Raw genomic sequence first — 12,614 nt, 5'->3', positions numbered from 1 at the left:
ACTCAAAGAACATAATTTGTTCTTGTCAATACTCGTGCCAGCAGAGTCCAACATGAAAAACGAGTATTAACCTTTTAAATCAATACCACCCGCGACACAACAAGAGAAAGACAAAAGCATTTAGACAAAAAAAGTAACATTTAATCCATCAATCAACTCCATTTACAAAAGTATATCCCTTTTTATATACAATATGTACAGAGACGTATTAACAACAATATCATTTTCCCACATGGATTCATTCATTCTATAACTAAACAATAGCACTGTAACAAAACATATCGCCGATATTCTGCAGGGATGCTGTAGTGCAAATGTGTGCAAAATATATAGTGCTGTTGCTCTTTGAATACCTTATAACTCCAGTTTTTATGAATGTTTCTCTACCTTGCATAGATTCATTTGTACTTGCTTTGATCTATTATAAAATATATAACCTAGGGACATATGGAGCTTAAAACCTCTTGTAAAACCACTTATAATTGTTAGTATAATTAAATTAATGCAAATTCCCAAGTATATAAACTGTAAATAAAACATTTTGAATCGTTTTTTGGAGATACAAGATTGTCATTCAACAGCACTTAAAAATATGTAAATATTAAGTATATGTCAGCGCAGTGTCCTTCCTTGTTATAAAGAGAGATGCCAGCGTCTGTGTTGACACAAAAGGGAGACTATAAATAGAAACGTCTGTTTGATGAGGCTCATCAACACTGATCTTTTTGCACAAAGCCTTCGTGGGGGGGAATCCTAAACATCGGTATTGTCCTTGTTTTATAATAGAGAACTGGAAGTGAACAAAAGTCGCGGAGGGTCCTCAACTTTTAACACCCGGGGGATTTAAGTTTCCTCTAAACGGAGGCAAGACTTTGGGCATTTCACGTAGAGGGCTGGTGGTTGTGTAGGTTTCAGTTCTGTCCAGCAGATGGAGCCTCTCCAAGTCTGACACTTCCCAGAAAGGTGGTGTGATTGGTCATGCTGATAAGTGTGTCCTCATACACTATGCGTATGGAGATCCTCTGGCCGGCACGAAGCAGGCTCACCCCGGCCGTGTAACAGGTGTTGAACTTGCGCTGTCCTGTCTCGATGCTGCATGTGCAGCGGAGGAACGGGTTGGAGTCCACCATCACCTCATAACTGGCAATGTCGGTGAAGTTGAGGTAGTAAACCTGGCGGAGACATAAAATTCACAAATGACTGAGAGGGGTAGTGATATTTAAGAACTTATTTAAAGCGTGAACAGCTGGAATATCAGTGTAGCAACAAGACTTTGACTTATAGCACAGTCACATATTGTAACTCAAAACATTTAAGCATAAGCCAAGCAAGCAGGTTTTTAAGTTAGCTACAGAGCACCTGCCAGTTCTATTGACTGTAAATTATAAGAGTTACGTCAAGGACCGTACTCACTTCTACCTGACTATATATGAAGTAGACACCATCCAGCAGAACCTCCAGCTCTCCAGAGCGAGAGTGCATTTTAAACACGCGGTGATGGATGGACACCATCTTCCAGTTCCTAAGGATGCCTTCAGACAGATCTAAACATGTCACAACAAACAAACCAGAGGCAAACGATCAACATAAACAGCTTTCAGCAGTGTTCAACTAAAATCAGAGCTCAGTACCGGCAAACCTATAAACCTGATAATGAAGCATGCAGTCTTTTACTGCTAGCAGCCTGCTAGCATGCAAGGCTTGACCCAAGATAACACAGGTCTAACCTATAATGTAAGTTTATGACTATATCCTAATCCTGTGATAGCTATAGGATTACTTTAGGGTTACTATGATCTTACATAAACTTACCTATAGTAAATATTTACAGCCACATTTAGCCCTCTAAACTGAAAATATTTGACCATCTTTTTATTCTGGTGTAAGTCTGTGTATAGTCTGACAATTGCAGATCTTTGTTAGGTTTCTTTATAAATCAAAAAGGCAGAGGTGTAACTACAACAGAGAAAACACAGAAGACTCACCCTCTCTCACTTGGATGGTTGTCTCCTGCCCTTGCAAATGAACCACTGCAGGCTGAAACATAAGGAAGATCTCTGGTGACTAATCTGGTTACATAGTAAAACAAGAGAGCAGCTGTTTCATCAGGGAAATGTAATTTTAATAGCTGACATACTCTACCTGGTATTCTTTTGTTTTCGTCTTATCTGGAACCCCTGCAACAAAATAGAAAGACAGACATGATGAATTTATGGCCTTCAACACAGCTGGGAAACAAAGGAGAGGATGATGATTATAACAAAACAAACACTGAAATACTTTAAGGAACGAGCACAGCTCTCCCACACTATGTTTGACATGCTGCATCGGAAACTCTCACTGGGTAGGCAATGAGTTCATTGATTTTGACAACTTGAGCCTCCTTCTAGTGTGGGAACGTGTGTACATACGAGAAAATAGTGTAACCTAAGAACCAATCTCAGAACTCCTGGGTGTTTTCCAGTCCTCCTGCTGGAGACTTGGCTATCTCAGCGCGTTATCGCGTCATTTCTATTTAAAGTTTTAATACCTGCTGGACCTTGAGTACCCGGAGGTCCCTGCGGCCCGGGGGGTCCAGGGGGTCCTGAAGGCCCTACAGCGTTGCTTCCTGGAATACCGGGGATTCCAGGGATGCCCGGTGGCCCCTGTGGGCCTGGGGGACCAGGGGGGCCAGGAGGACCTGGCACCGACCTTTTTTTTCCTATGAAGAGAGAAAGCAAAATGGTTGGTAATCTCAAAAACAAGTCAATTTTATTCATATAGCCCAAACTAACAAACACTACTAAGACTTAACAATATGTACAGCATCCACAAAGATTGTACAGCTTGATATGAAGATAGGCAAAAGGCAGGAAGCGTGTGCTTGACGGACAGAATAACCCATTGAACCACTCTAAGCCAACACCGTCATTGGATTTTGGACGACATCTCAAGGGTACTGATAGAAAGTATAGAGCAGGTTTTGGTTTAATCAATGACCAACATCTGTGACAATTTGGTTAAATCATGTATTACCTTTTTTCTTCTCTTTCCTTCTTTCCCTTCCAGTCGATTCTGTAGGAAACAAAAACAGTGTGATTGAACTTGAAATGGTCTCCTGAACAATTATCATCTCCGGTAACATCTCTAGTACCCAGCGCACTCTGTGTAGGTATCCTAAATGGGCTAAAATAACAGAATCAGATGTTCGGCACTGGAGTGGAGGTATGTCAGTCTGTGGTATCTTCTAGTGTAGTAATTTGTAAGTGTGGTTTTACCTCCTCTGTATGAACAAGTGCCTTAAGCATTCACAGGCAGTGGAACTGGAGAAGATCATTAGAGAGATACTTTATCCTGCCAAAATCCTTTTCTTTGAATTAGGCCCAGATGGAGAATGTAGATGAAAGTGTGTGTACATGTGTGTGTGTGCTTCTCCCCTTTACAACCAATGTTTCAAGTGTGTGTGTTGTGTGCGTGCATGGATGTTGGTGTGGCATCGATGTCAGTGCTTGAAAGACAAAATGCACTTGGTGCGCGTCTGTGTGTGTGCAGCTGAAGAATCCTTTTCAAAAAGCCGTCTTGCTGCTCTTGTGTTTACCATGTCATTACAACTACAAAGACCATTTAACCTTAAAACCTCACAGTTTGAGTCCCCCTCAAACATATGGCCAGTGTTTCTCCTCTGGCTAAATGACTGGATGCATCCGCATAGATTTCTCTTAACGAGCAGCCCTATCTGGAATCTGGTGCCCGTTAGGAGTGCCCAGAACGCACGCATACGCACACACGTGCAAACACAGGACACACACACACACTTACACACACACAGACACACACATCTAAGGCTGAGATTACAAAAGCCTTTGTCTGTGCGCTGAGAGCAGAGGAGAGACCTGGGAATGATTAGTGTTTAGAGGCTCGGGACTTTACTGATTTATGTAGAAAGTCTCAAAGGTGAGTTTTTTCTTCTAATTTAAACACAATCACTAAACTTCCCCCCAAGTATTCAGTGTCACGCCACAGACATTGGAATGCCTTGTGATCATGCTGCACTTGTTGCACTCAGACATGAAACTTCAAAGGCTTTGCTTTTTTTATTTGCATAGCTCACATTCTAAACAAAAACTACAAAAGCAAATTCAGACATATTGGCCATATGGTTTGCTGCAGAGCTATTGATTACGATAAATCAATTTGGAGGAACAAATGAAAGCCATCAAAGTCTCAGACGATAAGCTCTTTCAGAAATGGCCACCTGGTTCTTTAAAATTACTGCATGTACTACAAAGTGGTTTTGTTTCTCATCTTATTTTCGGATGGTTCAGGCCTAGCCAATAACACTTTTCGAATACAAAATTCCCAATCTTCTTATTTGACAGATAGAAAATGTATTTTGGGGACCTGATATTATATCAACCCGGGCTCCATTGTCTGTTTCAAATTGGTGAAACCCTCCCAAACCCCTTGTTTTCCTTGTTTGCTATCCAAGTAATAATCAATTCCATTCCATTTAATCCTTCGCTCTATAAACTAAGCAACATTTTGTGGCGGAGCTGCTTTTTTAAGTTAGCGCAAAGCAATAAAAAAATTAATTACACGAAAAGTGAGAAAACATTAACAAACTGTTTTGAAAATGTAAGATCTTTAAGAGCCCATCAAACGCCTGTTATTTACACTGTACCCCTCCAAACAATCAAAAATTACAGTTGCGTAACGAATGCAGAAGTGGGAGGTGGGAGATGAGAGGCCAGAATACCACTTCCATATCAAATATAAGGACAAGACACGGCATTAGTAAATGCTGATGAATCCAAACAACATACCTGTTTCTGGCTGCTTGCCGGGACTTCTTTTCGCTCGCTGAGTTATGCCCCTGTTATCCTGTGTGGCGTGGAATTCACTATTTCTGTGCAGTAACTTCTCCTGATGAAGAACAAAAGATAATAGTTATGAGTATGGATAATTCGTTTTGCAGAAAACTCAAGAGGACCACTAGCTTTATGCACTAAGACTCTCTTCAGAATATCAATGGCAGGCAAGTCCATCCCATATTAATTCTGTGGGGCAAACAAAAGGAATGAGAAGTCTTTAAGAGTGAAACCCATGTTTCAAGTGGCCTTTTCTACTGTTGGTGGATAATGTTTGCACAGAGACAACTTGGGGCATTTGAAAAGATGTGAGACACTGACAGCAAACATATTCATTTGCGGCCAAGTCATTGTCTGTCCCATTGGGGCTGTAACACATCCTGTAACCCAAGTCACTTTTGTCTGTGTTTCTGCCGTTTGAGACAGTCACCTGGACACGTCCTGCTCTAAAATTCACCTTTTTATACAAAAGGAGGGCATGAATTGTGGTTAATCTGAGAGCAATACCCATTCATGTGGCACCTGGTCCCAGCCCTATTCAGTGGTAGCATGAATAAACTAAAAAAAAACGAGTCAAAGAAAGGGATCTGATGTAGCTGGTCTGAGCTCATCCCTAAAAACAGGAAAAGCTTTGCTACAGTGGTGGGGTGTTCCCATGGGCGAGTGAGTGGCGGGACAAACCACATGCCTGTGTTTTTAAGTGACTGGTTATGGTCGACCTACATTCACATGAACTCTGTAGGACGTGATGACCTGACTGTAGCACGCTCAAGACGAGACCGGCTCTGACAACAAAAAATGTTTTGTGCTAAGGATTCAGAGTTTAAAAAACAGATAGTTTAAAAGTCACTTTGTGTTAGAACTGCCAGCTTCTGATCACATCTTTGGAAGACTCCCAGGATAAAGGACAAAGAAACTCGGCACTGTGGAAACACAACAAGACCACCCAAAGCCCTCTTTTCGTCGAGCGCCTTAATATCGTATTCAGTCACACTTTGGAGTGTCAGCATAAATAATATTAATATTGTCAGGCATTAAAAGCTCTCGATAGCTGAGGACATACGACCAGGAAACTTGTATATTTGTGCCGGACATCTGCTTGGAGTTTGAATAACTGACATCTCTGAAGCAGTGACACGTGCTCCCCCTTAGCGTGGATCAAAAGATAATAAATAATGATGTATCATTTATTTGTTACTGCTGGGAATGAATCAGACAAGCTTACTGACAGACACTTTGACCTTTCTTATCCCAGTTGGGTACGTACAAGATGACATACTCCATGTTTCCAGCTGTGGCGCTCAAGTAAACATAGTTGTTAAACCCCGACGGTGAGAAAAGTCTTTCTCTGGAAAGCACTGTGAACTCCAAGTGCCTCTTTGTGTGGTTTTCAAGCAGAGCCACTGAAAGACTGAGAAGACAGACACGAGAAGTTATGTTTCCAGTTTCTTCTATACCTCGTCTCAGATGTGGGGAACCCCCCCCCCCCCCATTGTGGTGAGGGATGAGCTTTATCATGTCAAACACCCCCGCTGGCAAGCTCAAAGTAGTTAAAGTCTACAAGACTGACCAGCTGCCAGCGATGTCTGACCTTATAAGCACGGGAATTCCAGCCTGATGGTGGAGTATGTGTTGGAACGGTTCGTCGACACACAGCCCGCCAGATGTTCCCGCGAGCAGCGACGTTCGCTGTTCATTTGGTGCGCAGGTGTCTCCACATCTCCTCTCCAGCTGTTGGCATATAGGGGGCTTTTACCTCTCAAAGGATTCTGGGTGTATGTTCAGGCATATGGCATTACACTTTCGTCTGTTCTGACAGCCAAACATGATTCAACAGCCAATTTTTGGCCCGAGAATTAAGCTCCAACAGAACGACAAAAAAACAAACAAGCAATCTGCAAAGCTACTACCAAAACTGGTTTGCATGGGGTTGCAGATGAAGGCAACTGTGATAAAAAAAAAAATTAAAAAGTGATTCCATCAAACGACTATGAGAAATGGTTTTGCACCGTTGTTTGCTTCATTTCACTTCATTACAACATTTACAGCCTTCTTACCCTTCAAAGGCACGCAGAGTTACAGTAAATCAGGATGACAACGTGTTGGTATGTATGCCAAGTGCCAACTATTGAGTGAACCATTCTTTTTTCAGCACAAGGGAAAAAAATGCTATTAATTAGAGGGCTTTCAAATCTTCAAAGCATGGGGGGTGCTGTTGCGCGCAGAGGACGAGATTCCCTGTTGCTTCGTGAGGATATGACTAAAATTCAGTCACCCCAGGGATGTGTAATTTAGTCATCACAGGACTTCTTTTTTGCCCTATTAACACTTTTTAACACTATTACAACAGCTTGTATCTCTACACATTCCTGAATGTACACCACAGCAGATCCCTTACATTCATAACTTTTCAGTCTGTTTATGAAAATAAGAGGCAAGAGCTTCAGTGTTTTTTTTAACCAATACAGTTTCCTAGACATTTTGCAGAAACAGTCTCAGACTAAAATTATTCATGTAATTGCGGTTAAAATTAAAAAGTTGAGAAGGTGAAACTCAGGGTTTGCCAAATGCAGACTTGGTGCCCTTCTTTACAAGCATTACTTACTGTAATGGCATGCATACTGCTGAGAATTGTCACTGTAACTGCATGTTCTCTTCTTAAAAATCTTCTCTTTAAAAAAAAAAAGGAGTGTCCTTAGCTCAGCCAATATCAGACACTGTTCTCTGGAAGGCCATGTGTTTTAAACCATAACTTGGGTAATTTAATAACAGCATCCATAGATTGTCATCTAAAAAAAGCTGTGGAGCTCAACCTAAGGGAAATGTTGTCTGTCAGCAGCCAATCACATTTCACATTGTTGCAACACTGCTGGCAAAGCGACTTCTAGCTGAATGCTGTGAATGCTTGGAGAATTTATTATTTTGGTGGATGTTTGTGACTCTGGACTTAATCTTTACTGGGCGTCTACACCATCTGTCTGTCAAGACAATTCAGTCTTATATGGAAAGGTTTGCAGCCTCCTCTGCATTGTACTTTTATGACTTGTGTCCATACTGATTAAATCCTGATATGGAGGCTTGCTTCATTCTGTGCATACGATATTGCTGTTTTAACTAATCAGGCAATGGTCACAATTAAAGCAGATGTGGGTGACAGCCCACCCCGGCGCCCCAGAGTTTGTATGCTGCTGAGGACTTTGTGTCCCATCAAACTGACTTTTTTAATAGCCGTTAACTAGACTCCAGATGTTTCAGCATCTGTTCTCTGTGAGACTTTGAAGGCATACATCAGAGGAGAAAATTATTTCATATAATGGTTATAAGAAAAATGTTAGGCTGAAGAATAAAACGCTATCTGAGCTAACACAATTAAATATTCCATGGGTTGACTTTTACGATGTGTCACTCACTGAGGTGATTAAGGGTCAGGCTGTGAGTGACACTTGCTCTAATTCAGTAATGGCCTGCATTACACTCCTAAGAGCTACCCACACCTGGGAGGGGCTTTTACTGTTGGGAACTGCGCAGATCTGCCGGACAGCTGGGATTTACTGCCTTGCTCAAGGGCATACCGACTGTGATTGTTGAGGGAAAGGCTGTTTGTTCACTCCCGAGGCCCGGATCATAAATGACCACATCATCTGCGTTCATTAAGAAGCATCTAGTTAGATCTGACGGTATGAGCTGTTTAGTGGTTTGTTATGTTTAAGTGCAGGCTGGAAACAGGTACATTCGATCAACAAAGAGTTCCTATTTTTCAATTATTTTTTTCCTGGTTCAATAACCTTATTCTAATATTCATAGAAGAAAAGAAGAAACTCTTAAGATCTATAAACCTTTTAGCCTTGCTACCAAATTCTGAACCAACGTCTGAGGAAATTGCACATTAAAAAAGTGTGGATATCCTGACAGACTCAAATCTGCATTATTTGCTTTCTTTGGCTCGGATCACCCTGCAACTAAAGTAACAGCAGTCCCTCCTCTGTTCACAAAACACAACACCGATCAGACACCTGTGTTACAGCTTGTATAGCCTAGATTCTTATCTTAGATTAATAGCCACGCTCACTTTTGTTCAGATCTGTTCTGCAGATACTCTTTCAGTAGAAAAATGCCTTGATACTAGATTTCATTTTCCTCCTGAAAAAATGACCAGTGGTGGCTGAATAGAAGAAGAAAAAATGGGATAAAATGAGAGATAAGAGTTAAGCTAAATGTAGTTTTAGAGTAAACATAGGACAAGGGTTTTCATTTATTTAAGCCAACTACAAAGAACACACCTGTACTTGTTTCAAAACCACTGAATATTTCTGTTATAAAATTCACATCAATGTCATTTTCTAATTTGTTTTCCAGTTAAATGAACGTTAATCCTCCATAAGCTACTGAAAATGTACTTTGCACAAAGTGTTTTTTTTGCACTAAAAGACTACTTGCACTACTGTCAAACTGTGTTGATTGTGTCGAACATATGTATATATTACTTAGTTGTTGTTTTTTTCTGTATACCCCTTTTTACCCCCCCTTTTTTTTCTATGCTCTTATCTTTTTATGTTATATGTTCTTGTTTATATTTGCACTGTGGGACTGCCAGAAACGGTATTTCAATTTTCTGTATGTATAACACATGTGGAAACTTTGACAATAAAGTGGACTTTCACTTTGACTAATCCAATAATCTAAACTAAAAGAAGTTGTCTTTATATTCTGCTTTACTTAAAAAGCCTCTAAACAGAAGAGTGTTTCCAATCGTTTGACACTGACCAGACCAGTACAAAAATATCCGATATTCACTACAAACTGTAACTACATGAAGCCGGGTCACTTGTCTTATTCAAAATACAACTTTCCCACAGAGAGGATCAAGTCCATCTAAACTGAGGTTACATGAGCCTGCTATACCTCATGTATGTGGGGTGTACCTTTGTTCCTATAGCTTGTTTTTTCTTTGTTTTCTCTGAAGGCTTTCCATGTTCTGTTACACTTGTATGTATACCTGCACATCACATCCAATCACACTGATGCTTCCTTTGATGAAGACTTGTGTGAAAAATCCAATAAACAATCTTTAGCTCTACAGAACAGATTCTTCAAAGGAAATGCCTCAAAAGCTAACAAGTGCGGCCGCTGCGTCCAAATGCCACATGCTCCTGTTTCTCCAACTATGTAAACTGTGGGATGTGTAATCAGAGTTGTTTAATGCAGACATCTGGCAAGGACAGCATCACAGCGCTGTTAAATATTTACAGCTGGGCCACAGTCTTTCACCTCATGAAGTGTCCCCATCTGGGTTGAATACCAGGCCCATCTCACTCGGCTCTAACCAGGGAAACCAAACTAAAATAAGCTTAGCAAAGGACACACTGACAACTAAATGAATAGGCTAAGCTTCCCACTTGTTAGAGGGAAATGTTATAAAGACCACTTGGAGCAATTTCTCTTTTGAATGTTTCCTACAGAGAAATGAATGCCTCCATCCTCTGAGTGACTATCAAGTAGATTTTTATACCCAGCTGAATGTCCAGCCAATGTGCCACAGTGGATCATTTTCTCTGCAAAGGGGTTACACAACCGGTGACATGTGAGCTAATTGAACAAGTAATACAGAGTTGAGACCTACGCTTGGTCCCTTTGTACTGATGAAATTAGGGATTGTGTGTTGGTGGTGATGGAGGGGTGGGGGCTGGTGGTCTGTTGCCAAAGCCACAGACAACACAATGAACATTCAATCAGGCCGCTGCCAGAAAAGAAAACACATGTGAGACGAGGCTGGCTTAGCTCCAAGTACCAACTGCCCCATCTAAGTCCTGATGAATTTACATCAGCCCTTGGGCTTTGCACCTGCTGGTGATCCAGTTAATTTTCCGTCCACCTGCTGCAGCACATTGACTGACCCCTCTCTGTGAATCCAGCTGGGCAGGCTGCCTGAGTTTTGAGCATCAACCTCTGGCTGCTCAGAGGGAGCTCTGGAAACAAGACAGATCAGGTTAAATGCAGTTTGATTACAAAAAAGTCATTTCTGAAATAAATGAGTTAACTGTTGAGTTTTTTTTTTTTTTTTTTGGGCAACATTTGCAACCATACGTTCATTGATATGCCTCCTTGGATGCGTTTACCTGAACATGAGACTTTGGCCAGGTGACAGACTTTAAAGCTTATACCTTGGTGCATCTTTGCCCAAGAGGCTGAATCACGCACACGGGAGCACTGACTCAAAACATATCTGTCTGGAAACTGAGACTGGCAAAACTTCGCGACAGGCTACTGTAAAATAAGTTGCCCAGAAACATGCCATGACAGAGCATAGACACAGAACCTGACACCGTGATACGGGAACAGGAGGACTGAGCAGAGGTGAATGAACAGGATCAGCCAACGTGAGAGGAATGAAAGCAATGTCGCCTTGCATTAGCGGCCGTGGCTCTTTATTAATCTCTGTTACACTCTGAAAAAATATGTTTTACCTCTTGACCCTCTGCGCCGCGGCTGCTGACGGAGTCCAGGTGGCCGGGTGAGAGCAGCGCCGCCGGGTCAGCCATGTCACTCCCCGCAAGTGTCAACATTGAATCCCGCTTCTGGTGGATAATTTCCCTTTTGACTTCGGAGCGCAGGTCCAAATAGCAGACGAGGGTGACAGCGTGCAGAGACAGCGACAGCAGGAATAATCCCAGGAAGACAACACTGCTGCTGCGACTCCTGCACTTCTTGTTGCACGTGCAGGGAGCTGCTCTGGGCATCACTTTGTCCGGGAAATCCTCCGCGGATGAACCATCGCATGCCATTATCGGACAGAGCGCGAGTCAGACGCTCTTTATCTCGGCATAATCGGCTAGTTTGTCTCGCGCGGGCCGCGGCTATTCATTAACGTGGAGACTCATAGGTGCAGCAGCAGCAGGTCGGTGCAAACTTCTCTGAGTATCTGTAGTAACAATAGGGACCCGCCTACCTCTTGTGTGATTGGTCGATGACAATTACGAACCCAGACAATCCGGGCCAGAGGTTGGGGGCTGGAGGCACCAGGTGCAGTAACTGAGCGACACCTAACGGCCAAAGTGCGCAGCTGCAGCTTCTGTGAGAATATGAGATGACGGTGTGAGAGAATAACACCTTTTTAATCCCCCTTTTTATTTTTGTTTGTGTGATTATTATGGAGCACTTTGAGGAAGGCAAACACATTTTTTGACCCTTGTCAGTGATTAATCTCCTGTTATGGTAAGTGTGACTGGGGGTGGGTGGTCACTGAGGTATAATGTTTACTCATGTGTTTTATGTGTTTTAGACTTTGGATATGCTATTTTTCCATGGGTGTGTTTTGTTTGGACCTTTGTTTTGTTATGTGGGCGGCACATGGAGTTGTGATTTAGAACGAAGAATTGATTCAGAACCCTGGTAAATACTTCCCAGTGTTGAAAAACGGTTGATGATTTCATCTTATCATCAAAGAGTGGAAAAGCATAGCAAAGTACATTACTAAACAGACTTCACATTATAAAATTACATTTATTTGCATCTGGACCCAGTCAGGCTAAGGAGTATGATAGCGGGCCTGAAAGAGAGTCACAGTGAGGTCAGCACCACTCTGTGTACAACACCCTCAAATACTCTAAACACATGTCACTCAGCTGGACTGGAGGATTACTTTGACATTTATTTTTACCAAAAAGCCAGCTGAGAACAATGCTTTAAGAAGATTGAATGTGGCACTGCGGTTTGTACATTTTCAACATCCAAAGCCGCCCTTAATTTTGTTCTTTTCTGATGTCGACA

At 41.9% G+C, this 12,614-nt stretch overlaps 1 protein-coding gene across 2 annotated transcripts; it reads right to left on the bottom strand.

Annotated features, from left to right (window-relative positions):
* Positions 1–119: 119 nt before the first annotated feature.
* eda (ectodysplasin A) lies at positions 120–11,744 on the bottom strand. Of its 2 annotated transcripts, none has more exons than XM_063875672.1 (8): positions 11,312–11,744; positions 4,803–4,902; positions 3,016–3,054; positions 2,531–2,701; positions 2,143–2,177; positions 1,986–2,037; positions 1,414–1,544; positions 120–1,172 (listed from the first exon to the last, which is right to left on the bottom strand). In XM_063875672.1, exons 1-8 carry the CDS (start codon positions 11,627–11,629, stop codon positions 912–914), a joined length of 1,107 nt encoding a protein of 368 aa, XP_063731742.1. In that variant the 5' UTR covers positions 11,630–11,744; the 3' UTR covers positions 120–911. The 2 variants fall into 2 exon arrangements, with proteins under 2 accessions (XP_063731742.1, XP_063731743.1); XM_063875673.1 differs by having other exon boundaries at positions 1,420–1,544.
* Positions 11,745–12,614: the final 870 nt, after the last annotated feature.

Source organism: Eleginops maclovinus, chromosome 23 (genome assembly GCF_036324505.1).
Source record: "Eleginops maclovinus isolate JMC-PN-2008 ecotype Puerto Natales chromosome 23, JC_Emac_rtc_rv5, whole genome shotgun sequence".
In the NCBI taxonomy this organism is placed as follows: Eukaryota; Metazoa; Chordata; class Actinopteri; order Perciformes; family Eleginopidae; genus Eleginops; species Eleginops maclovinus.
The sequence above is the reverse complement of the archived record's forward strand: the minus strand, read 5'-3'. Positions and strand labels throughout refer to the sequence as shown.